Source organism: Salmo salar, chromosome 11 (assembly GCF_965601325.2).
Source record: "Salmo salar chromosome 11, fSalSal1, whole genome shotgun sequence".
Lineage (NCBI taxonomy): Eukaryota > Metazoa > Chordata > Actinopteri > Salmoniformes > Salmonidae > Salmo > Salmo salar.
In genome coordinates, this window is record NC_138301.1 from 115,033,013 (window position 1) to 115,058,632 (window position 25,620).

At 43.2% G+C, this 25,620-nt stretch overlaps 1 protein-coding gene and 1 non-coding gene across 3 annotated transcripts in view; both read right to left on the minus strand.

Annotated features, from left to right (window-relative positions):
- The window catches only part of LOC106592337 (replication protein A 70 kDa DNA-binding subunit), a 73,484-nt gene extending 68,212 nt beyond the window's left edge, over nt 1–5,272 (minus strand). The window contains exon 1 of the mRNA XM_082957580.1: nt 5,221–5,272. Coding sequence (XP_082813706.1) covers nt 5,221–5,272 — 52 coding nt within the window. The remainder of the gene's footprint in view (nt 1–5,220) is intronic.
- A 2,215-nt stretch (nt 5,273–7,487) lies between these two features.
- LOC123725206 (uncharacterized) lies at nt 7,488–11,707 on the minus strand. Of its 2 annotated transcripts, XR_014379494.1 has the most exons (4): nt 11,486–11,707; nt 11,150–11,258; nt 10,778–10,866; nt 7,488–10,076 (listed from the first exon to the last, which is right to left on the minus strand). It is a non-coding gene; the product is annotated as an uncharacterized LOC123725206 (transcript). The 2 variants fall into 2 exon arrangements; XR_014379493.1 differs by having other exon boundaries at nt 7,488–10,866.
- Nucleotides 11,708–25,620: the final 13,913 nt, after the last annotated feature.

A 25,620-nucleotide genomic window follows, 5' to 3' on the forward strand; every position in this document is an offset into this window, starting at 1 on the left:
GTATGATGCTACACGCTTGCTAATAGTCCGGGTAGTCATTTGATTAACAGTTCAGCAGTCTTATGGCTTGGGGGTATGAGCTGTTCAGGAGCATTTCATGGCTACAGATGTAAGTGCCAAGGGGCAATAGTCATTTAGACAGGTTACCTTGGCGTTCTTAACACAGGGACTATGGTGGTCTGCTTGAAACGTGTAGGTACAGTTGAATTCGGAAGTTTACATTAACCTTAGCTAAATACATTTAACTCAGTTTTTCACAATCCCTGACATTTAATCCAAGTAAAAATGCCCTGTCTTAGGTCAGATAGGAATATCACTTTATTTTAAGAATGTGAAATGTCAGTAATAGTAGAGAGAATTATTTATTTCAGCTTTTACTTCTTTCATCACATTCCCAGTGGGTCAGACGTTTACATACACTCAATTAGTATTTGGTAGCATTGCTTTTAAATTGTTTAACTTAGGTAAAATGTTTCGGGTAGACTTCCACAAGCTTCGCACAATAAGTTTGGTTGTATTTTGGCCCATTCCTCCTGACAAAGCTGGTGTAACTGAGTCGGGTTTGTAGGCGGTTTTGGAGCAGAGGCTTCTTCCTTGCTGAGCGGCCTTTCAGGTTATGTCGATATAGGATGTTGTTTGCTGTTGTTCTGGGATTGATTTGCACTTTTCGCACTAAAGTGCGTTCATCTCTAGGAGACAGAACGCGTCTCCTTCCTGAGCGGTATGACGGCTGCATGGTCCCATGGTTTTTATACTTGCGTACTATTGTTTGTACAGATGAACATGGTACCTTCAGGCATTTGGAAATTGCTCCCAAGGATGAACCAGACTTGTGGAGGTCTACAATTTTTATTCTGAGGTCTTGGCTGATTTCTTTTGATTTTCCCATGATGTCAAGCAAGAGGTACTGATTTTGAAGGTAGTCCTTGAAATACATCCACAGGTACACCTCCAATTTACTCAAATTATGTCACTTAGCCTATCAGAAGCTTCTAAAGCCATGACATAATGTTCTGGAATTTCTAAGCTGTTTAAAGGCACAGTCAACTTCGTGTATGTAAACTTCTGACCCACTGGAATTGTGATACAGTGAATTATAAGTGAAATAATCTGTCTGTAAACAGTTGTTGGAAAAATTACTTAGGACATCTACTTTGTGCATGACACATCTGACTTGTCAAAACTATAGTTTGTTAACAAGAAATATATGGAGTGGTTGAAAAACGATTTTTAATGACTCCAACCTAAGTGTTTGTAAACTTCCGACTTCAACTGTATTACAGACTGGGTCAGAGAGAGTTTGAAATTGTCAGTGAAGACACTTGCCAGCTAGTTAGCGCATGCTCCAAGTACGTGTCCTGTTAATCTGTCTGGCTCTTGGCCTTGTGAATGATAACCGTTTTAAAGGTCTAACTCACATCAGATACATAGAGTGTGATCACACATTCGTCGCAAACAGCTGGTGCTTTCATGCATGGTTCAGTCTGATAGACTAGTGTAAAAGTGCAACTCGCGGCTGGGTTTCCCTTTGTATTGCAAGCCCTGCCACATCTGACGAGTGTCAGAGCCGGTGTAGTAGGATTTGATCTTAGTCCTGTATTGACGCTTTGCCAATTTGATGGTTCATCAAAGGGCGTAGTGGGATTTCTTATAAGCGACTGGTTAGTGTCATGTCCCATGAAAGTGGCAGCTCTAGCCTTTAGCTCAGTGCGGATGTTGCCTGTAATCCATGGCTTCTGGTTGGGATTTGTACGTACAGTCACTGTCGGGACAAAGTCGTTGATGCACTTATTACTGAAGCCGTTGACAGACATGGTAAACTCCTCAATGCCATTGGAGGAATCCCGGAACATATTCCAGTCTGTGGCAGAAAAACAGTCCTATAGTTTAGCATCCGCTTCTTCAGACCACTTCCGTACTGAGATTGTCACTGGTATTTCCTGTTTGAGTTTTTGCTTGTAAGCAGGAATCAGGAGGATAGAGTTATGGTCAGATTTACCAAATGGAGAGAGAGCTTTGTACGCATCTCTGTGTGTGGAGTAAAGGTGATTTGCACAGGTGACATGCTGCTAGAAATGAGGTAAAGCAGATTAGAGATTTCCTGCATTAAAAACACTGGCCACTTGTAGTGCCACCTTTGGGTGAGCATTTTCTTGTTTGCTTAAGGCCCTATAGAGCTGGTTGAGTGCAGTCTTAGTGTCAGCATCAGTTTGTGATGGTAAATAGATATCTACGAAACATATAGATGAAAACTGTCTTGGTAAATAGAATGGTCTACAGCTTTTCACAATGCATTCTAACTCAGGCAAGCAGAACCTTGAGACTTTCTCAATATTAGAGACTGCACACCAGCTGCTGTTCGAACACCACCCCCCTTGAGTTGACCCAATGCTGCCGTTCTGTACTTGCCGATGCCACTCAAGGACTTGTTCACACATTCTTGTTCTGAAGCAATTCCAGCATTGCTTTGGCTGTATGCTTGGGGTCATTGTCCTGTTGGAACGGAAATCTTAGCCCCAGTCTAAGTTAGTTTGCACTCTGAAGCAGGTTCTCATCACGGATTTGCTTGTTTTTGTCTCCATTAATTTTCCCCTTTTTGCCTTACCTGTCTCCCAGTCCCTGCCGCTGTAAAGCATCATCATACTGTAGCATGATGCTGCCACCACCAAGCTTCATGACAGGGATGGTGTTAGACGGGTAACAATATGTGCCCAATATGTGCATTCAGGCCAAAGAGTTACATTTTTGTCTCATCAAAAACGGTTATAATTATGTCTGTGAGTATAACAGAACTTATTTGGCAGGCAAAACCCTGAGGACAAACCATCCAGGAATTGTTGTTGTTGTTGAGGTGACAGTGTTTTCAATGTGTTTTCTATGTGGATCTAGATTTCTAAGGCACTTGCTTGCAGTTCCTATCACTTCCACTGGATTTCAACAGTCTTTAGAAATTGGTTGATGTTTTTCTTTTGAGTAATGAAGAAGTATTGCTGTTCAGAACGAGGGTCGAGTCTAGTGTACTGTTGTGGTTGGGACGCGCGACCTGAAAGCTCGCTCCACTTTGTTTTCGTCCTGTATTGAACACAGTTTATCCCGTCTTAAATTTGATCGATTATTTATGTTAAAAAATACCTAAAGTTGTATTAGGAAAGTTGTTTGAAATGTTTGGATCAAGATTACAGGTAACTTATTCGATATTTTGTAGTCATGTTGCACGAGTTGCAAACCGGTGTTTTTCTGAATAAAAAGCGCCAAATAAATGGACATTTTGGAGATGTAACGACGGAATTAATCGAACAAAAGGACCATTTATGATGTTTATGGGACATATTGGAGTGCCAACAGAAGAAGATCTTCAAAGGTAAGGCATGAATTATATAGTTATTTCTGAGTTTTGTGTCGCGCCTGGCGGGTTGAATTATGATGGCCAGTGCGTAAAGCGTTATCACGAGCCAGTGTGTAAAGCGTTAACACGGGGCAGTGTGTAAAGCGTTAACACGGGGCAGTGTGTAAAGCGTTAACACGGGCAGTGTGTAAAGCGTTATCACGAGCCAGTGTGTAAAGCGTTAACACGGGGCAGTGTGTAAAGCGTTAACACGGGGCAGTGTGTAAAGCGTTAACACGGGGCAGTGTGTAAAGCGTTAACACGGGGCAGTGTGTAAAGCGTTAACACGGGCCAGTGTGTAAAGCGTTAACACGGGCCAGTGTGTAAAGCGTTAACACGGGCCAGTGTGTAAAGTTGCATCCCAAATGGTACTCTATCCCCAGCATATAGTACCATACTATAGTACACAATCCTATGAGCCCTCGTCAAAAGTAGTGCCATTTGTGACGCAATCTATATAATGTATTGTACACGTCCTGCCCCAGTTTAGTTTAGTATGGAGGAAGAACTGTACAGAGAGAAGGGGGCAATTGTAAGGGATCAAAATATTCCATAGTTTGTTCCCCGAATTTAAGCTCCTGTTGTGAATCACAGCAAACAGTGTATCCTACTCTGTGTGTGTTAGTGTGTGTGTGTGTGTCTCTGTGTGTGTGTGTGTGTGTTAGTGTGTGTGTGTGTGTGTGTGTGTGTGTGTGTGTGTGTGTGTGTGTGTGTGTGTGTGTCCTGGGGGAAATCACAGGTAGAGCTGCTTTTTTCAGCAGATGGCTGACGATGGTGTAGTTAACATCAATATTCATACACACGGTATCCGGATAGAGGGAGAGAGAGATCAGTATGGGACGACCATATCAAGAAAATAATCTGAATATCAAGACAATAATTTCAGCGGTATTTCAAAATACCCCGGGATAAGGCATATATGGTATACCACCCAAACGTACACACACACACACACACACACACACACACACACATTAACACACACACATACATTAACACACACACATACACACACACACACCATCAGTTTTACAAACACTCACAAACGTGAATACACACACACTGTCATGCTTGCGAGCTTAACACTCACAAAGGAGAAACATACACCTATAGTAATTCTAGTCAAGGATGGCTCCCCCTGTTGGACTATAGTGTACATAGCGTACACTTTATAGTAACATGGACGTTCCGATTTTCTACTGTTCTCTCTTAGTATGCTTCCCCCTGATGGATTAAAAAGGAATGGACTGGTGTGAGGAAATTGGTAGGACCTCCCTCCAGCCATGCTAAAAGGAATGGACTGGTGTGAGGAATATGGTTGAACCTCCCTCCAGCCATGCTAAAAGGAATGGACTGGTGTGAGGAATATTATGTAGCCTCCCTCCAGCCATGCTAAAAGGAATAGACTGGTGTGAGGAAATTGGTAGAACCTCCCTCCAGCCATGCTAAAACGAATGGACTGGTGTGAGGAAATTGGTATAACCTCCCTCCAGCCATGCTAAAAGGAATGAACTGGTGTGAGGAAATTGGTGGAACCTCCCTCCAGCCATGCTTGCACCAATCCAATGTTTTTAAATGCATGAGGTGGAGTGAACAAGTGCATACTTCTGAGTGAAGGGTCAAGAATTGAAACGCAGCCCATGTCTATCAGAGGCCAAACTGGAGCTTTACCTATATATAGATGACGATCAGCTTTTAGTGCATTATCAATAACATGACCATGACGCTAACGTAGCCTACAATATCCTGGCACTCAGCGCTGGGCTGGTTGTGAGGGGAGGCAGTTTGAAGCAGGCAGCAGAAAATACATCCCAGTACATTGTGATGAAACTCACCGCCGGGCTGGTTGTGAGGGGAGGCAGTAGAAGCAGGCAGCAGAAAATACATCCCAGTACATTGTGATGAAACTCACCGCCGGGCTGGTTGTGAGGGGAGGCAGTAGAAGCAGCAGCAGGGTGACTCTGGGCAGAGAGCTGGTTCTGAAGGGTCCTTCCCTGGCCTGGAGAGGACACTACAGAGAACACAGGTAACAGGTTAAGACAGGTTAAGATAGGGACTGGTTTATAAGAGTGTGGACAGACCAAGCCGAAGTTGCAATAGTAAAATCTGTCTCAACACTGGTCCTACAAAGACAAGAAAGACAGGTACTATGTCTACACAGAGAGGTAAAGCTAAATGCCTTTTCTCACCAACTGCGTTGTGATCTTTTCATCTGAATTCACAAAAAAATACAGATTCCCATATTGACGCACTAAACCATTCAAACCAAATCCAATGCATTTTCCCCAGTCATTCTCACTGGCAATATGTTGTTCTAAGTGGCAAGAGAGGACGCAGTAATAGGATAGGCTATTCATCCAATAGGATGATTCATGAAAGGAGCTTGTGTACGTTTCATTTAGTTGCACCCCATTTAATGAGACAGGAAATGCAAAACTGGTACCTGCTCTTATTCCTCGATTACACATGCCGACCATCATGATGCTCGCTGCCTACAGTTTTCTTTCTATCTGACTTCAGAGATGCAGTCCAGACAGGCTAAGTCTATTTCAGGAACATTTCTGAATGGACATAGAGAATTAGCAAACTCATACACCTAATAGGACCCATCAATCAAAGCCACTTGCTGCTAATCTCACCCATAAACATAAGCAAATCACATTTCTCCTGTACCAAAACCATATTAAAAACCTTGCCTTAGCTTCAAATCCTTTCTGTAGGATATCAAAAACTAGTCTACATTGTATGATAATGCTAAATAAATATAGCCTATACCTATCATGTAAAATGAAGAGGAACGTTTTAAGGGAAGGTATACTGTAGAGACAGCTGTGATATAGACTATATGAAGATGAAATTAAAAATAGAAAGACATGCATGCAACCTATCCATAGTCTAATGACCAGCCTGTCCATAGCCTAATGACCAGCCTGTCCATAGCCTAATGACCAGCCTGTCCATAGCCTAATGACCAGCCTGTCCATAGTCTAATGACCAGCCTGTCCATAGCCTAATGATCAGCCTGTCCATAGTCTAATGATCAACCTATCCATAGTCTAATGACCAGCCTGTCCATAGTCTAATGATCAGCCTGTCCATAGTCTAATGATCAACCTATCCATAGTCTAATGACCAGCCTGTCCATAGCCTAATGATCAGCCTGTCCATAGCCTAATGATCAGCCTGTCCATAGTCTAATGACTAGGCCTGTCCATAGTCTAATGACCAGCCTGTCCATAGCCTAATGATCAGCCTGTCCATAGCCTAATGATCAGCCTGTCCATAGCCTAATGACCAGCCTGTCCATAGCCTAATGACCAGCCTGTCCATAGCCTAATGATCAGCCTGTCCATAGTCTAATGACCAGCCTGTCCATAGTCTAATGATCAGCCTGTCCATAGTCTAATGATCAGCCTGTCCATAGCCTAATGATCAGCCTGTCCATAGTCTAATGATCAGCCTGTCCATAGTCTAATGATCAGCCTGTCCATAGTCTAATGATCAGCCTGTCCATAGTCTAATGATCAGCCTGTCCATAGTCTAATGATCAGCCTGTCCATAGTCTAATGATCAGCCTGTCCATAGTCTAATGATCAGCCTGTCCATAGCCTAATGACCAGCCTGTCCATAGCCTAATGATCAGCCTGTCCATAGTCTAATGACCAGCCTGTCCATAGTCTAATGATCAGCCTGTCCATAGTCTAATGATCAGCCTGTCCATAGTCTAATGACCAGCCTGTCCATAGCCTAATGATCAGCCTGTCCATAGTCTAATGATCAGCCTGTCCATAGCCTAATGATCAGCCTGTCCATAGTCTAATGACCAGCCTGTCCATAGCCTAATGATCAGCCTGTCCATAGTCTAATGACCAGCCTGTCCATAGCCTAATGATCAGCCTGTCCATAGTCTAATGATCAGCCTGTCCATAGTCTAATGACCAGCCTGTCCATAGCCTAATGATCAGCCTGTCCATAGCCTAATGATCAGCCTGTCCATAGTCTAATGATCAGCCTGTCCATAGTCTAATGATCAGCCTGTCCATAGCCTAATGATCAGCCTGTCCATAGTCTAATGCTCAACCTGTCCATAGTCTAATGATCAGCCTGTCCATAGTCTAATGATCAGCCTGTCCATAGTCTAATGATCAGCCTGTCCATAGCATAATGATCAGCCTGTCCATAGTCTAATGATCAGCCTGTCCATAGCATAATGATCAGCCTGTCCATAGTCTAATGATCAGCTGTTGATCAATGTTAATGAAGCAATGGGTGATTATGTTGACAATACATTTGAATCAAATCAAATCAAAGTTTATTTGTCACATGCGCCGAATACAGCAGGTGTAGACCTTACAGTGAAATGCTTACTTACCAATAGTGCAAAAAAGGTATTAGGTGAACATTAGGTAAGTAAAGAAATAAAAACACCAGTAAAAAGACAGTGAAAAATAACAGTAGCGAGGCTATAAAAGTAGTGAGGCTACATACAGACACCGGTTAGTCAGGCTGATTGAGGTAGTATGTACATGTAGATATGATTAAAGTGACTATGATTATATGATGAACAGAGAGTAGCAGTAGCGTAAAAGAGGGGTCGGTGATGGGGGTGGGGGGAGGAGGGGGGGGGGGGGGCACAATGCAGATAGTCCGGGTAGCCATTTGATTACCTGTTCAGGAGTCTTATGGCTTGGGGGTAAAAACTGTTGAGAAGCCGCTTGCCATTCGGTAGTAGAGAGAACAGTCTATGACTGGGGTGGCTGGGGTCTTTGACAATTTTTAGGGCCTTCCTCTGACACCGCCTGGTGTAGAGGTCCTGGGTGGCAGGCAGCTTAGCCCCAGTGATGTACTGGGCCGTACGCACTACCCTCTGTAGTGCCTTGCGGTCGGAGGCCGAGCAATTGCCGTACCAGGCAGTGATGCAACCAGTCTGGATGCTCTCAATGTTGCAGCTGTAGAACCTTTTGAGGATCTCAGGACCCATGCAAAATCTTTTTAGCATCCTGAGGGGGGAATAGGCTTTGTCGTGCCCTCTTCACGACTGTCTTGGTGTGTTTGGACCATTTAGTTGAAGTAACTTGAAGCTCTCAACCTGCTCCACTACAGCCCCGTCGATGAGAATGGGGGCGTGCTCAGTCCTCCTTTTCCTGTAGTCCACGATCATCTCCTTAGTCTTGGTTACGTTGAGGGATAGGTTGTTATTCTGGCACCACCCGGCGAGGTCTCTGACCTCCTCGCTATAGGCTGTCTCGTCGATGTCGGTGATCAGGTCGACCACTGTTGTGTCGTCTGCAAACTTAATGATGGTGTTGGAGTCGTGCCTGGCCATGCAGTTGTGGGTGAACAAGGAGTACAGGAGGGGACTGAGCACACACCCCTGGGGGGCTCCAGAGTTGAGGATCAGCGTGGCGGATGTGTTCCTTCCTAGAATTAGATTGCTTTGTCTAAATCTGTGCAACCACTTATTGATAAGGGTAAACTCTGGCGGATATTTTGAGGTCTCTGTCATTTAGGGTTGGCTATAGCATACATAGTCACCTAGATTCACTTTAGCAGGCCTGTAATATATAGCTTAATACAGTGCCTACGAAAAGAATTCAGACCCCTTCCCATTTTCCACATTTTATTACGTTATATCCTTATTCTAAAATGGATTAAATACAAAAATGTCCTCATCAATCTACACACAATACCCCATAATGACAAATGGTATGGTAGAGTGGCCAGACAGAAGCCACTCCTCAGTAAAAGGCAGGTGACTGCCCACTTAGAATTTGTCAAAAGGCACCTAAAGGACTCTCAGAACATGAGAAACAAGATTCTCTGGTCTGATAAAACCAAGATTGAACTCCAAGTGTCACGTCTGGAGGAAACCTGGCACCATCCCTACAGTGAAATATGGAGGGGCATCATCATGCTGTGGGAATGTTTTTCAGCGGGAGGGACTGGGAGACTAGTCAGGATCGAGGGAAAAATGAACAGAGCAAAATACAGTGATCCTTGATGAAAACCTGCCCCAGAGCACTCAGGACCTCAGACTGGAGCGAAGGTTCACCCTCCAACATGACAACGACCCTAAGCACACAGCCAAGACAATGCAGGAGTTGCTTCGGGACAAGTCTCTGAATGTCCTTGAGCCAGAGCCCGGACTTGAACCCGATCAAACATCTCTGGAGAGAAACACACTGAATACTGTGCAGCAACACTCCTCATCCAACCTGACACATCTTGAGAGGATCTGCAGAGAAGAATGGGAGAAACTCCCCAAATACAGGTGTGCCAAGCCTGTAGCGTCATACCCAAGAAGACTCGAGGCTGTAATCGCTACCAAAGGTGCTTCAATAAAGTACTGAGTAAAGGGTCTGAATACTTACAGTATGTAAATGTGATACATCTAATTAACAGATTTTGCTTTGTCATTGTGTGTAGATTGATGAGGTTAAACGAGTAGCCTATACAATGAACATCAATATACACTGACTATACAAAACATTAAGAACACCTTCCTAACGATGAGGTGCACCCCCCCTTTTGCCCTCAGAACAGCCTCAATTCGTCAGGGCATGGACTCTACAAGGTGTCGAAAGCGTTCCACAGGGATGCTGGCCCATGTTGACTCCAGTGCTTCCCACAGTTGTGTCAAGTTGGCTGGATGTCCTATGGGTGGTGGACCATTCTTCATACACACGGGAAACTGTTGATCATGAAAAACCCAGCAGCATTGCAGTTCTTGACACAAACTGGTGCGCCTGACACATACTATCATACCCCATTTAAAAGCACCTAAATATTTTGTCTTGCCCATTCAACCTCTGAAAGGCACACATACACATACACATATACAGTCTCAATTGTCTCAAGGCTTAAAAAACATTATTTAACCTGGATTCACATAGTCAGTCTATGTCATGGAAAGAGCAGGTGTTATTCATGTTTTGTATACTCAATGTAGTTTGAAACTTATTTCAAACCATTTTTAATAGGCATAGGCCTATTCGTGGAGAGAAGCATCGATCGATCCTCTTGCTTGCTAAGTGGCTATAAACTAGGCTACATTGTTTGCAATGAACTGGCGGGAGCGATGTGTAGCTGTTGTGTGATGTTGTGTGATGTGATCACATTGGCTAAATTGATACATTGCTGCACTGATGCACTGCAAATGTAAAAAAAAAAAAAAAAAACAGGCAGAAAGAAATTAACTAATTAATTAATTCATACAACAAACCAACACACCTGTCAGTGGAAGTGCCTTAGATAACCATTTGGTAGTATAAAATAACAAACATGTCCTGCAAACATTACTTGCAGGTATAATGCACTATGAAGCAGTTGTACTGTAATGCACTAGATTAATAACAGTAGCAGTTGGTGTTGTAGTTATTGTCATTGTCTTACCTTCCACATAGGGAGTGGGTGTTCCAATCTTCCCTCCCATCTCCTCTGCTGACTTCACCACCTCCATCTCCAATACTGTCACCCTACACCTGCAACACACACACACACACACACACACATTAAAAACACAGACAGATCAGAAAGACAAGAGGAAAGAAGGAACGAGAAACAGAAACAGAGGGAGAGTGGGAGAAGAGAGAGCGAGAGAGCGAGAGAGTAAGAGAGCGAGACAGAGAGCGAGACAGAGCGAGAGAGAGAGAGAGCGAGAGAGAGCGAGAGAGAGAGAGAGAGAGAGAGAGAGAGAGAGAGTGAAAGCGAGAGAGAGAGCGAAAGAGCGAAAGAGAGAGACAGAGATAAAGAGTCCAGGCGTACCTTCCATCATTCAGTATGTTGGTGACACTCCTCTTCAGTAGACAGACACAGTAGGGGAGCAGACAGTTCTCCTCAACCAGACGGTTCAACTGGGTAGCCTGCGTGAAGTCTACGCCACACACACACACACACACACACACACACACACACACAAACACACACACAGAGTGGGCACAGACAGGTTAGGCTCAAAGGACCTGGTGTGCAGGTCATCACACATCATGAGCAAGAATGAACACTTACTAAGGTAATATTTTTAGCAATGTTAATATGGAATCATAGTGATTATATTATTACCAATACCGGTAATACCGTTAATAACATAATACTACTTACAGGACATGGTGTGCAGGCCATCACTCATCACGAGGCGGGTCAAGGGTGGATCAGAACCACTTATGAAAGAACTGACGTTCTGAGGAACAACAAGAGAGAAGGACAACCTGGTATCAGAGCATTTTGTATTATTATGTATGTAAATCTGAGACACTACATTAAGAATGATGTGTTACCTTTCTTATGGTATTAATTTGTGGATGTCCATCATCCATTTCAAATGATATGTTACGAATTGCAATTCGTACAATATGCTATGAATTATAGTTCATACATTATGATGAGAATTTGCAAAACATGCACTATGTTATGAATTTGCTAAACTTTTGCTGTGGCAAACGTTAGCTAGATGCCTAGGTCGCAAACGCTAATGTTAGCTAGCTGGCTAATGTTAGCTAGGCTCGGGATTAGGTATTACAGTTAAGGTTAGGGTTAAGGTTAGGAGTTAGGTTAAAGGGTTAAGGTTAGGGGAAGGGTTAGCTAACATGTTTAAGGTTAAGTAAGGTTAGCTAACATTCTAAGTAGTTGCAAAGTAGCTCAAAAGTAGGAAATAGTTGCAACGTTGGAAATTAGCTAAAATGCTAAAGTTGTCCATACTGAGATTCGTGTGTTTGCCTTAAGTAACCTTCTATCTTAAGTTACCATACCAAACGTAACATATCATATTCATTTAAGTGCCCCGATATACATTTACTATGTTACGTCTAGTCTATGAGACCAGGCTGAGAAGGAACATGGAGAACATTAGTACTTAAAAGCCCTAAAAAGGCACAGCTCCTAAAACTACAAAGAGGTACTTTGCTTTATGTTCTTTGTGTGTTTTCTGTTTAATGTCTGCTCAGCCCACATTGCACACGTTCTATATACAGTATGTAATGTATATAATAACTATGTATTCATCCTATGACTCTGCCATTCCATGGAATGCCCACAGCCTTCATATGACATGTCTGCTAAAATGTGTTTTCTGGTTCTTCAATGACAGACGGAACAGACAGTGTTAACTTTGATTCTATACAAGTAAAGACCAACAAAATCAAACGTATTACATGGAATGCGCACTGGCTTCATGATGGCAACAAACAAAAAAAGCATAAGGTTCTTAAACATTTAAAGAGATTTTCAACAGATGTGGTTTTCCTGCAAGGGTTACATTTAACAAAAGGAGACGTAATATATAAAGAGAAAACCGGTTGAAGAGGCCTATGCTGCCACCTACTGTAGTAACAGCAGAGGAGTAGACATGAATATGAATACCGCCTTTTCCCTTAGATCCCAGCACATGGACCAAGATACGCCTGCTCTTTTCAAATCTCACAGAGGGTGTTAATAACTTTTGTAATTACCCGGCCAATAATTCAGCCACCCAAACAAAACCCCTCCTAGCCCTCTGAGGTAAAGGGAAAAAGGTTATAAAACACAGTAGGCCAATGTAACTAAAACCTATTAAAACCTTCCCTAACCAGAAACCGTGGATTGATGGCAGCATTCGCACAAAACTGAAAGCACGTACCACCGCATTTAATCATGGCAAGGTGACTGGAAACATGACCGAATACAAACAGTGTAATTATTCCCTGCGTAAGGCACTCAAACAAGCAAAGCGTCAGTATAGAGACAAGTGAAGTCGCAAATCAATGGCTCAAACACGAGACGTATGTGTCAGGGTCTACAGACAATCACGGATTACAAAAAGAAAACCAGATCCGTCGCGGACATCGAGGGAGAACCCAGACAAATTAATCAACTTCTTTTCTCGCTTTGAGGACAATACAGTGCCACCGACACGGCCCGCTACCAAAGACTGTGGGCTCTCCTTCTCTGTGGCCGACGTGAGTAAAACACTTAAAGATGTTAACCCTCGCAAGGCTGCCGGCCCAGACGGCATTAGCCGCGTCCTCTGATCATGCGCAGACCAGCTGGCTGGTGTGTTTACGGACATATTCAATCAATCCCTACCCCAGTCTGCTGTCCCGATATGCTTCAAGATGGCCACCATTGTTCCTGTTCCCAAGAAAGCTAAGGTAACTGAACTAAATGACTCACTTCTGTCATCATGATATGCTTTGAGAGACTAGTCAAGGATCATATCACCTCCACTCTACCTGTTACCCTAGACCCACTCCAATTTGCTTACCGCCCCATAGGTCCACAGACGGTGCAAACGCCATCACACTGCACACTTCCCTATCCCATCTGGACAAGAGGAATACCTATGTAAGAATGCTGTTCATTGACTATAGCTCAGCATTCAACACCATAGTACCCGCCAAGTTCATCATTATGCTTGAGACCCTGGGTCTCGACCCCGCCCTGTGCAACTGGGTCCTGGACTTCCTGATGGGCCGCCCCCAGGTGGTGAAGGTAGGAAACAACATCTCCACTCTGCTGATCCTCAACACTGGGGGCCCACAACGGTGCGTTCTCAGCACTCTCCTGTACTCCCTGTTCACCCACGACTGCGTGGCCATGCACGCCTCCAACTCAATCATCATGTTTGCAGACGACACTACAGTGGTAGGCTTGATTACCAACAATGACCAACAATGACCAGACAGCCTACAGGGAGGAGGAGAGGGCCCTTGGAGTGTGGTGTCAGAAAAATAACCTCTCACTCAATGTTAGCAAAACAAAAGAGATGATCGTGGACTTCAGGAAACAGGGAGCACCCCCTATCTACATCGATGGGACAGCAGTGGAAAAGGTGGAACATTTGAAGTTCCTCTGTGTACATGTCACCGACAAACTAAAATGGTCCACGCACACAGAAAGTGTGGTGAAGAAGGCGCAACAGCGCCTCTTCAACCTCAGGAGATTGACAAAATGTGACTTTTCACTGAAAACCATCACTAACTTTTACAGGTGTACAATAGAGAGCATCCTGTTTGGCTGTATCACCGCCTGGTACAGCAACTGCACCGCCCACAACCGCAGGGCTCTCCAGAGGGTGGTGCAGTCTGCACAACGCATCACCAGGGGCAAACTACCTGCCTTCCAGGACACCTACAACACCCGATGTCACAGGAAGGCAAAAAAGATCATCAAGGACAATAACCACCCGAGCCACTACCTGTTCACCCCGCTTCCATTCAGAAGGCGAGGTCAGTACAGGTGCATCAAAGCTGGGACAGAGAGATTGAAAAACAGCTTCTATCTCAAGGCCATCGGATTGTTAAATAGCCACCTCTAGCACAGAGAGGCGGCTGCCTACCTACAGACTTGATATCATTGGCCACTTTAATAAATGGAACAGTAGACACTTTAATAATGCCACTTTAAGAATGTTTACATATCTCGCATTACTCATCTCATATGTACAGTATATACTGTATACTGTATCCTTCACTATCTATTCTTTACCATCTATTGCATCTCAGCCACTCTGTCACTGCTCATCCATATATTTTATACTTATATATTCTCATCCCATTCCTTTACTAGATTTTGTGTATTAGGTTTTGAGGTGGAATTTGTTAGATATTAGGTTTAGTTGTGGAATTGTTAGATACTACCTGTTAGATACTGCTGCACTGTCAGATCTAGAAGCATAAGCATTTCACTACACTCACAATAACATCTGCTAACCATGTGTATGTGACCAATAACATTTGATTTGATTTGATTAGCGACCTGATGGTCGTTAGCGAGTTGGGTACTACCAATGCATGTCCAGAGTGCATAAGAGGAGATTACCATGACTCAATGGCCAACTTGGAATTTGACTGCAGTCATGACTCAGGACTGTGGCGGTAATACGGTTATATATAACTGTGTATGTGATGTGTCAAGGAATGGGAAGATGACATTTGTGTATGGAAAGTTACTGTGAGAGAAAAGGGGAACAGAATGTCCAGAGTTGAGTAAGATGGCCAGTCATAACCGCTTGAAGTTTAACTGCTACCAGACCACTCTGACAACAATGCCACATTATCAGTTTAGAGAAACGGATGTTCCGAGTACATTTACATTTTAGCTCTTATCCAGAGCAACTTAAAGTAGTGAATGCATACATTTCATGCATTTTTTATTTAATTCATTTATTTATTTATTTGTGTACTGGCCCCCCATGGGAATCGAACCCACAACCCTGGCGTGGCACACAACATGCTGGTGTTGCAAACACCATGCTCTACCAACTGAGCCACAGGGAACTACTGAGCCACAGTAGTCACACCCTTAAAACTTCTTTGCGATCAGTGTCCTTTCCATGGGACAGCTGAGCTAACGTAGGCTAATGCGATTAGCATGAGATTGTAAGTAACAAGAACATTTCCAAGGACATATACATATCAGATATTGGCAGAAAGCTTAAATTCTTCTTAATCTAACTGCACTGTCCAATCTACAGTAGCTATTACAGTGAAAGAATACCATGCTATTGTTTGAGGAGAGTGCACAATTTTGAACATTAAACGTTATTAATAAACAAATTAGGGACATTTGGGCAGTCTTGATACAACATTTTGAACAGAAATTCAATGGTTCATTGGATCAGTCTTAAACGTTGCACATACCCTGCTGCCATCTAGTGGCCAAAATCTAAATTGCACCTGGGCTGGAATAATACATTATGGTCTTTCTCTTGCATTTCAAAGATATATACAAAATAAATACAAAAGAACGGTTGGTTTTTCCTTTGTATTATCTTATACAAGATCTATTGTGTTATACTCTCCTACATTCCTTTCCACAGACTGTCCAGGAGTTGGCGGATGCTTTAGTCCAGGTCTGGGAGGAGATCCCTCAGGAGACCATCCGCCACCTCATCAGGAGCATGCCCAGGCGTTGTAGGGAGGTCATACAGGCACGTGGAGGCCACACACACTACTGAGCCTCATTTTGACTTGTTTTAAGGACATTACATCAAAGTTGGATCAGCCTGTAGTGTGGTTTTCCACTTTAATTTTGAGTGTGACTCCAAATCCAGACCTCCATGGGTTGATAAATTGGATTTCCATTGATTATTTTTGTGTGATTTTGTTGTCAGCACATTCAACTATGTAAAGAAAAAAGTATTTAATAAGATTATTTATTTCATTCAGATCTAGGATGTGTTGTTTAAGTGTTCCCTTTATTTTTTTGAGCAGTATATTTACAGCTTCTTAGACTTTATTTAAATGCGAATGACGGATCTATAACACACATTTGTCAGGTGCCAAAAAATTTAGCTTTAAGAGCAAGCATATTATTGAGGTTGTAATATTGTAGAGAACAATCGAATGATTTGTTGTATGTCAATCAAATAATGGCATAGGCTAAAGAAAACCAGGTTTAGGCATTCATTTAATAACACCAGCTTTAATGTACTCGTATTTCACTACATTCTACAGCAGTGAGCCCTATACCATGTATGAATACCCATTATAAACTAGGGGGTTTGAGCCCTGAATTCTGATTGTTTGACCGCTGTGGTATATCAGACCACGGGTATGACAAAACATTTATTTTTACTGCTCGATTTACAGTGGTAACCTATTTAGAATAGCAAAATGGCGCCTCTGGGGTTTGTGGTAAATGGCCAATATACCACGACTAAGGGCTGTATCCAGACAGTCCGCTGTGCATGCTGCATAAGAACAGCCCTTAGCCGTGGAATATTGGCCATCTACCACACTTCCTCGTGCCTTATTGCTTAAATATCCCACTGTTGGCACTGCAGATTTCAAACAATTGCTATTACATGAAGTTAGCTTGCAACTACAAACAACACAGTGAGTGATAAGTATTATTTCTATGTTGTAACTTGCCTCAATTGCACCATCTGTGAGATTTAATGTCATTTTTCAGTGGAAGTCTTGTCCGATTTAAAAGCAACGTTATATTGCTCCTTTTTGCCTTACGTGTTACCGCGTGGCCTTTCCCTTGTAGAACCTGCGACAGAGAGAGGTCTTTCAATTTCGATGATGACGTCACATCGCCTTTTCCGGATTCTTCTTAGCCAATCATACGTTAGTCGGCCGGAGCCACCGCCCCTGTGTGTGTTCTCCATACCTCCCACTCATATCTCCATCTCTCTCTTCCTCCTTCGCTCACTCTGTCTGTTTCTCTACCCTCTCTCTCTCCTGTAGGGTGTTCGTCATGTCTCCCTGACATCAGAACAGGTCTCTCTGTGCCATGCCAACTGTTCTGCAGCACTATTTCTCCTACAGGGATACAGGGTAAGTGGAACATGGTCAAAGAGTATAACTCAATAGTCTAGATCTTTTGTCCAGTTCTTTCAGAACATCATATTATGGCTATTTAACCTGTTAGGGCTAGGGGGCAGTATTGACACGGCTGGATAAAAAACGTACCCGATTTAATCTGGTTACTACTCCTGCCCAGTAACTAGAATATGCATATAATAATTGGCTTTGGATAGAAAACACCCTAAAGTTTCTAAAACTGTTTGAATGGTGTCTGTGAGTATAACAGAACTCATATGGCAGGCCAAAACCTGAGAAGATTTCAAGCAGGAAGTGGCCTGTCTGAGAAGTAGTGTTTCATCTTGGCTCTTTTTATTGAAGACTCAGGATCTGTGCAATAACGTGACACTTCCTACGGCTTCCATAGGGTCTCAGAGCCCGGGAAAAAGCTGAACGATATCGAGGCAGGCTCTGGCTGAAACACTTTATCGCTTTTGGCAAGTGGCCACTCAGAGTACTATGGGCTTAGGCGCGTGCCCGCTTCGACCGAATGCTTTCTTTTCCTTTGTCTGTTTACCTAAACGCAGATTCCCGGTCGGAATATTATCGCTTTTTTATGAGAAAAATGGCATAAAAATTGATTTTAAACAGCGGTTGACATGCTTCGAAGTACGGTAATGGAATATTTCGATTTTTTTTGTCACGAATTGCGCCATGCTCGCCACCCTTATTTACCCTTTAGGATAGTGTCTTGAACGCACGAACAAAACGCCGCTGTTTGGATATAACGATGGATTATTTTGGACCAAACCAACATTTGTTATTGAAGTATAAGTCCTGGGAGTGCATTCTGACGAAGACAACAAAGGTAATAACATTTTTCTTATAGTAAATCTGACTTTGATGAGTGCTAAACTTGCTGGGTGTCTAAATAGCTAGCCCTGTGATGCCGGGCTATCTACTGAGAATATTGCAAAATGTGCTTTCACCGAAAAGCTATTTTAAAATCGGACATATCGAGTGCATAGACGAGTTCTGTATCTATAATTCTTAAAATAATTGTCATGCTTTTTGTGAACGTTTATCGTGAGTAATTTAGTAAATTCACCGGCAGTGTTCGGTGGGAATGCTAGTCACATGCTAGTCACATGCTAATGTAAAAAGCTGGTTTTTGATATAAATATGAACTTGATTGAACAAAACATGCATGTATTGTATAACATAATGTCCTAGGGTTGTCATCTGATGAAGATCATCAAAGGTTAGTGCTACATTTAGCTGTGGTTTGGGTTTATGTGACATTATATGCTAGCTTGAAAAATGGGTGTCTGATTATTTCTGGCTGGGTACTCTGCTGACATAATCTAATATTTTGCTTTCGTTGTAAAGCCTTTTTGAAATCGGACAGTGTGGTTAGATTAACGAGAGTCTTATCTTTAAAATGGTGTAAAATAGTCATATTTTTGAAAAATTGAAGTAATAGCATATCTAAGGTATTTGAATAACGCGCCACAGGATTCAACTGGCTGTTGAGTAGGTGGGAAGCAAGCGTCCCACCTAGCCCATAGAGGTTAAATCAAATCAAATCAAATTTTATTTGTTGCATGCTTACTTACAAGCCCTTAACCAACAATGCAGTTAAGAAAAATAAGCGTTAACTTCTTACATCTAGGCGTTCCGCCAGCGGAACCCCGTTCCGCCAGCGGAACACCTAGCCAACAGCCAATGGGGTCACATGGCGCGAAATACAAAAACCTAAGAAATGCAATGATTTAAATTTTTCAAACATAGGACTATTTTACACCATTTTAAAGATAAGGTTTTTTCCAACCTTGTAGGAAAAAACACAATTCATGTCCATTAAAAACTCTATTTTCCCTAACCATAAACCTAACCCGAAAACCTAACCTTAACCCTAACTCCTAACCCTAGCTCCAAACCCTACATCTAACAATAACTCTAGCCTTAACCCTAAACCCTATAGAAATAGCATGTGACATCATGGTGACAAACAAAATGGCCCCAGTTGGTACATTTTTTGGTTTGTTTACTATGCTTTTAGGGATTTACAGTTAAACACACACACACACACACACACACATACACACACACACTGGAGATGGACAGATAAACAGTGTAATGTCATTCAAACGTGTGTGTGTGTGTGTGTGTGTGTGTGTGTGTGTGTGTGTGTGTGTGTGTGTGTGTGTGTGTGTGTGTGTCATTTAGAGTGGCGCCGGAGATTGATGGCTGCAGTTTTACATTCCCCTAACCAATTGTGCTAAAGTGTGTGTTTTTTCGCGTTATTTGGTACTTATTTTGTACATAATGTTTCTGCCACCGTCTCAAATGACCGAAATGAGCTTCTAGATATCAGGACAGCGATTACTCACCTCGTACTAGACGAAGAATTTTTCTTTAACGAGTCGGACGCGAAGGATTTACTTCAGATGCCCGACAAGGCCCTCATCCCTGTCATTCGCAGAAGAAAGAGACGGAGATATCGGGGATGTAGGTCGGGGTGCCTTGTAAGGATCCGACGGCGAGTGGGGGATCTGCCATCGGTCCGATTCGCCAACGTACAATCATTGGATAATAAAATAGACGAACTACAAGTGCGTATATCCTACAAATGGGACATTAAAAACTGTAATATCTTACGTTTCATCGAGTCATGGCTGAACGACGACATGAATAACATACAGCTGGCGGGTTTCACACTTTTTCGGCAGGATAGAACAGCTGCCTCTGGTAATACGTGGTGGCGGGCTATGTATATTTGTAAACAACAACTGGTGCACGAAATCTAAGGAAGTCTCCAGGTTTTGCTCGCCTGAGGTGGAGCATCTCATGATAAAATGTAGACCACACTATTTACCAAGAGAGTTTTCATCTATATTATACGTAGCTGTCTATTTACCACCACAAACCGATGCTGGCACTAGGCCATCACTCAATGAGCTGTATACGGCTGTAAGCAAACAGGAAAGAATCTCATCCAGAGGCAGCGCTCCTAGTGGCCAGGGACTTTAGTGCAGGGAAACTTATATTCTTTATACATCATTTCTACCAGCATGTCAAAGGTGCAACGAGAGGGGGAAAAATCAAATCAAATTTCAAATCAAATTTATTTATATAGCCCTTCTTACATCAGCTGATATCTCAAAGTGCTGTACAGAAACCCAGCCTAAAACGCCAAACAGCAAGCAATGCAGGTGTAGAAGCATTCCATGTGCATCACTCAGCTAAGGACCCTGGGACTATACACCTCCCTCTGCAACTGCATCCTGGACTTCCTGATGGGCCGCCCCCAGGTGGTAAGGGTAGGTAACAACACATCCTCCATGCTGATCCTCAACACGGGGGCCCCCCAGGGGTGCGTGCTCAGTCCCCTCCTGTACTCCCTGTTCGCTCATGACAGCATGGCCAGGCATGACTCCAACACCATCATTAAGTTTGCCTATGACACAACAGTGGTAGGCCTGATAACTGACAATGATGAGACAGCCTACAGGGAGGAGGTCAGAGACCTAGCCGTGTGGTGTCAGGACAACAACCTCTTCCGCAACGTAATCAAGACAAAGGAGATGATTGTGGACTACAGGAAAATTATAATTTCTTTGTCAGTGGGCAAACGTACGAAATCAGCAGGGGATCAAATACTTTTTTCCCTCACTGTATATAGTGATATATATATATATATATATATATATATATATATATATAGATATATATATATATATATATATATATATATATATATATATATATATATATATATATATATATATATATATATATATATATATATATATATATATATATATATTAGGGTTATATATATATATTAATTAACAAAACTAACACCACCCGAGTGGTGCAGCGGTCGGTCTATGGTGCTGCATTTCAGTGCTTGAGGCGTCACTACAGACACCCTGGTTCGAATCCAGGCTGTATCACAACCAGCCGTGATTTGGAGTCCTATAGGGCGGCGCACAATTGGCCCAGCGTTGTCCGGGTTTGGCCGGTGTAGGCCGTCACTGTAAATAAGAATTTGTTCTTAACTTGCCTAGTTAAAAAAAGGTTAAATAACAGAAAGAATTTCAATATCAACCCTCACAAAAAAAATCTGTTCCAGTTTTCATTGTGAATATCTGAGTCTTCCCCTTTAAATTACCATAGAAACGGCCCCTCTCACCATTGATTCTGCGGAATAGAAGGCCAAAGATCTGAAGATGAAAATGATGAGGGTATCAAGTAGATTTTGATTGGTCCGAAGCGCAAAAACGCCTACTAATGTTACCACCTCCCAACGCAGAAATATTAAAGTTACAGTGTAAACTTTGGGTCCCAACGGTTGATAAGCTGCCACCTTCTGCCACTTTCCATTTACCATCACTCGGTCCCAATCTTCTGGGAGATACAGTGTCAAGTGTTTACTAGCTGTCAGAAACTGTGGAAAGTAAAGTTCTAGAACAGCAGATAGAAAGTGGTGAGCTGGTAGATACCAGCCAGGATAAAGAATGTTCAACTGATAAACTTGACTTTGACCCTGGTCCTGTTACGCTTGTTGCAGTTACAGCACTTGGTCCCAAAGATGGACCCCATCACTCCCAGAGTTCCCAGGATGGAGGAGATGGAGGTGATCATCATCAGAGCCCATATGACCCCACTGGTGGGTCCATAAGAAACTATTATACAGACAACACAGGGCACTAGGGAGACTATCCATCCAAAGGCTCCCAGAAACATGACTCAATCTCACTAGGTAGGCAGGAGCTGCACAGTATGACCCCCATAACCAGGAGCAGGGCCGCTGCCTCCCAGCAGAGGTAGAGTGAGACCCCCAACTCCCCCAAATGGTGCTGGCCGTCCAGGAGACAGGAACGAGCACCAGGATTACAGCCAGGATGAAGATCATTCTGGAAATGGCCATTACTTTGGCCTGGACTTTTTGTTATTGATGTAATTGGTGCACTTGGCCTTGACTATGGAGACTCCCAGAACCCAGAAGATGATGGTGATGATGGCCATGGCTCTGACGGCCTGCAGGTTCTGGGGTAAGGCCAGCATGGAGTCGTAGACCTTACACTGCATCAGGTCCCAGGTCAGGTCCCTGGTCCAAGTTTACATGAGAGGTGACAATGTTGTATTCGTCACATGTGACAAATGACATTTTAATTGATTTGAAGGTAGCCAGTCTGCACACTGGCTCAAATAAATTCCATCACTAGTATCTTACATGATCTTATGTTAACATAGCCCAGTGCTTTTTAATATAAATGCACAGAACTGCTTCATAGTCTTCAAAAAGTTTCAGGGAATCTTGTGCAATATTGCCATGTTTCTAACTTCTGCAAGGGAGAACACTTATTTGTTCAGATGTGGGGCGATATGTGGTTGACACACACTTGACGGAGATACTAGTGACATTCAGTTAGATTGAAACTACGTGCTGAAAAACACTTGAGGGTGAAATAAATACATTTAAGGTTGGATTCATGGACTGAAATGAACTATACAATAGACTATATATACACTGCTCAAAAAAATAAAGGACACACTAAAATAACACATGCTAGATCCGAATGAAATAAATAATCTTATTAAATACTTTTTTCTTTACATAGTTGAATGTGCTGACAAAAAAATCACACAAAAATAATCAATGGAAATCCAATTTATCAACCCATGGAGGTCTGGATTTGGAGTCACACTCAAAATTAAAGTGGAAAACCACACTACAGGCTGATCCAACTTTGATGTAATGTCCTTAAAACAAGTCAAAATGAGGCTCAGTAGTGTGTGGCCTCCATGTGCCTGTATGACCTCCCTACAATGCCTAGGCATGCTCCTGATGAGGTGGCAGATGGTCTCCTGAGGGATCTCCTCCCAGACCTGGACTAAAGCATCCGCCAACTCCTGGACAGTCTGTGGTGCAACGTGGCGTTGGTGGATGGAGCGAGACATGATGTCCCAGATGTGCTCAATTGGATTCAGGTCTGGGGAACGGGCGGGCCAGTCCATAGCATCAATTCCTTCCTCTTGCAGGAACTGCTGACACACTCCAGCCACATGAGGTCTAGCATTGTCTTGCATTAGGAGGAACCCAGGGCCAACCGCACCAGCATATGGTCTCACAAGGGGTCTGAGGATCTCATCTCGGTACCTAATGGCAGTCAGGCTACCTCTGGCGAGCACATGGAGGGCTGTGCGGCCCCCCAAAGAAATGCCACCCCACACCATGAATGACCCACCGCCAAACCGGTCATGCTGGAGGATGTTGCAGGCAGCAGAACATTCTCCACGGCGTCTCCAGTGGTTTCAGGGCGCCAGTGGCGAATTTGCCAATCTTGGTGTTCACTGGCAAATGCCAAACGTCCTGCACGGTGTTGGGCTGTAAGCACAACCCCCACCTGTGGATGTCGGGCCCTCATACCACCCTCATGGAGTCTGTTTCTGACCGTTTGAGCAGACACATGCACATTTGTGGCCTGCTGGAGGTCATTTTGCAGGGCTCTGGCAGTGCTCCTCCTGCTCCTCCTTGCACAAAGGTGGAGATAGCGGTCCTGCTGCTGGGTTGTTGCCCTCCTACGGCCTCCTCCACGTCTCCTGATGTACTGGCCTGTCTCCTGGTAGCGCCTCCATGCTCTGGACACTACGCTGACAGACACAGCAAACCTTCTTGCCACAGCTCGCATTGATGTGCCATCCTGGATGAGCTGCTCTACCTGAGCCACTTGTGTGGGTTGTAGACTCCGTCTCATGCTACCACTAGAGTGAAAGCACCGCCAGCATTCAAAAGTGACCAAAACATCAGCCAGGAAGCATAGGAACTGAGAAGTGGTCTGTGGTCACCACCTGCAGAACCACTCCTTTATTGGGGGTGTCTTGCTAATTGCCTATAATTTCCACCTGTTGTCTATTCCATTTGCACAACAGCATGTGAAATTTATTGTCAATCAGTGTTGCTTCCTAAGTGGACAGTTTGATTTCACAGAAGTGTGATTGACTTGGAGTTACATTGTTGTTTAAGTGTTCCCTTTATTTTTTTGAGTAGTGTACTAATGATAACAGTTTCATGGACATGGCTTGAAATAATTCTACATTATGATATATGTTTCAGTCAGAAGGTCCCAGTCACTGACTGTAGGCTTGTGGTGGACGTGGTGAACATAAACAGGAAATGCACAGCAGCAACCAGGAAACACTTTGCAGCCAGATACGTTTTTTATTTGAGCATATTTAACAGGTTTAAACAATCAACCTCTGATTCAATTCTTCCTCTACTTAAATTCATCCCATTTTAAAGAAACATTAAGAGAAGTATCAAAACGGATATAGGAAATCAGAGAGGAAAGACCTCCCAGTCTAAATTAACTGAACATTTGATCACAATATGTCATAAACTTCCCTTTGATGTGTTAAAGACCAGGTGGAACAACAACTGTTGCTTTCACACCTATCTGGTCTGTGCAGGCTCCTCAGAGGAGGAAGGGGAGGACATCCTCCTCAGTGAAATTTCATAAAAATGTAAATAGTGAAACATAAAAAAAGTTATCATTTCTAGATAAAACTACATTAAATATATTCATATGTCACCAAATAATAGATTAAATTGATTGATTAAATAACACTTTTTTGCAATGAAGGTCTATAGTAACGTCAACATGTCAACAATGTCTGGAGTAGCACCACGGTGCAGCCGGAAGACAGCTAGCTTCCATCCTCATCTGGCTACGTTGACTTCAATACAAAACCTTGGAGGCTCGTAGGCCTCACCCCCTTCCATAGACAGACATGGTAATTATGACCACTTCCGGAGGACGTCCTCCAACCAATCAAAGCTTTTGCAGTATGGACTGACATGTTGTCCATTCAATCATATAATTAGGATCAGAGAATTAACCTATCGTATTAACCTATAGCCTTCCCTGTGGCTCAGTTGGTAGAGCATGGTGTTTGCAACGCCAGCATGGTGTGTGCAACGCCAGGGTTGTGGGTTTGATT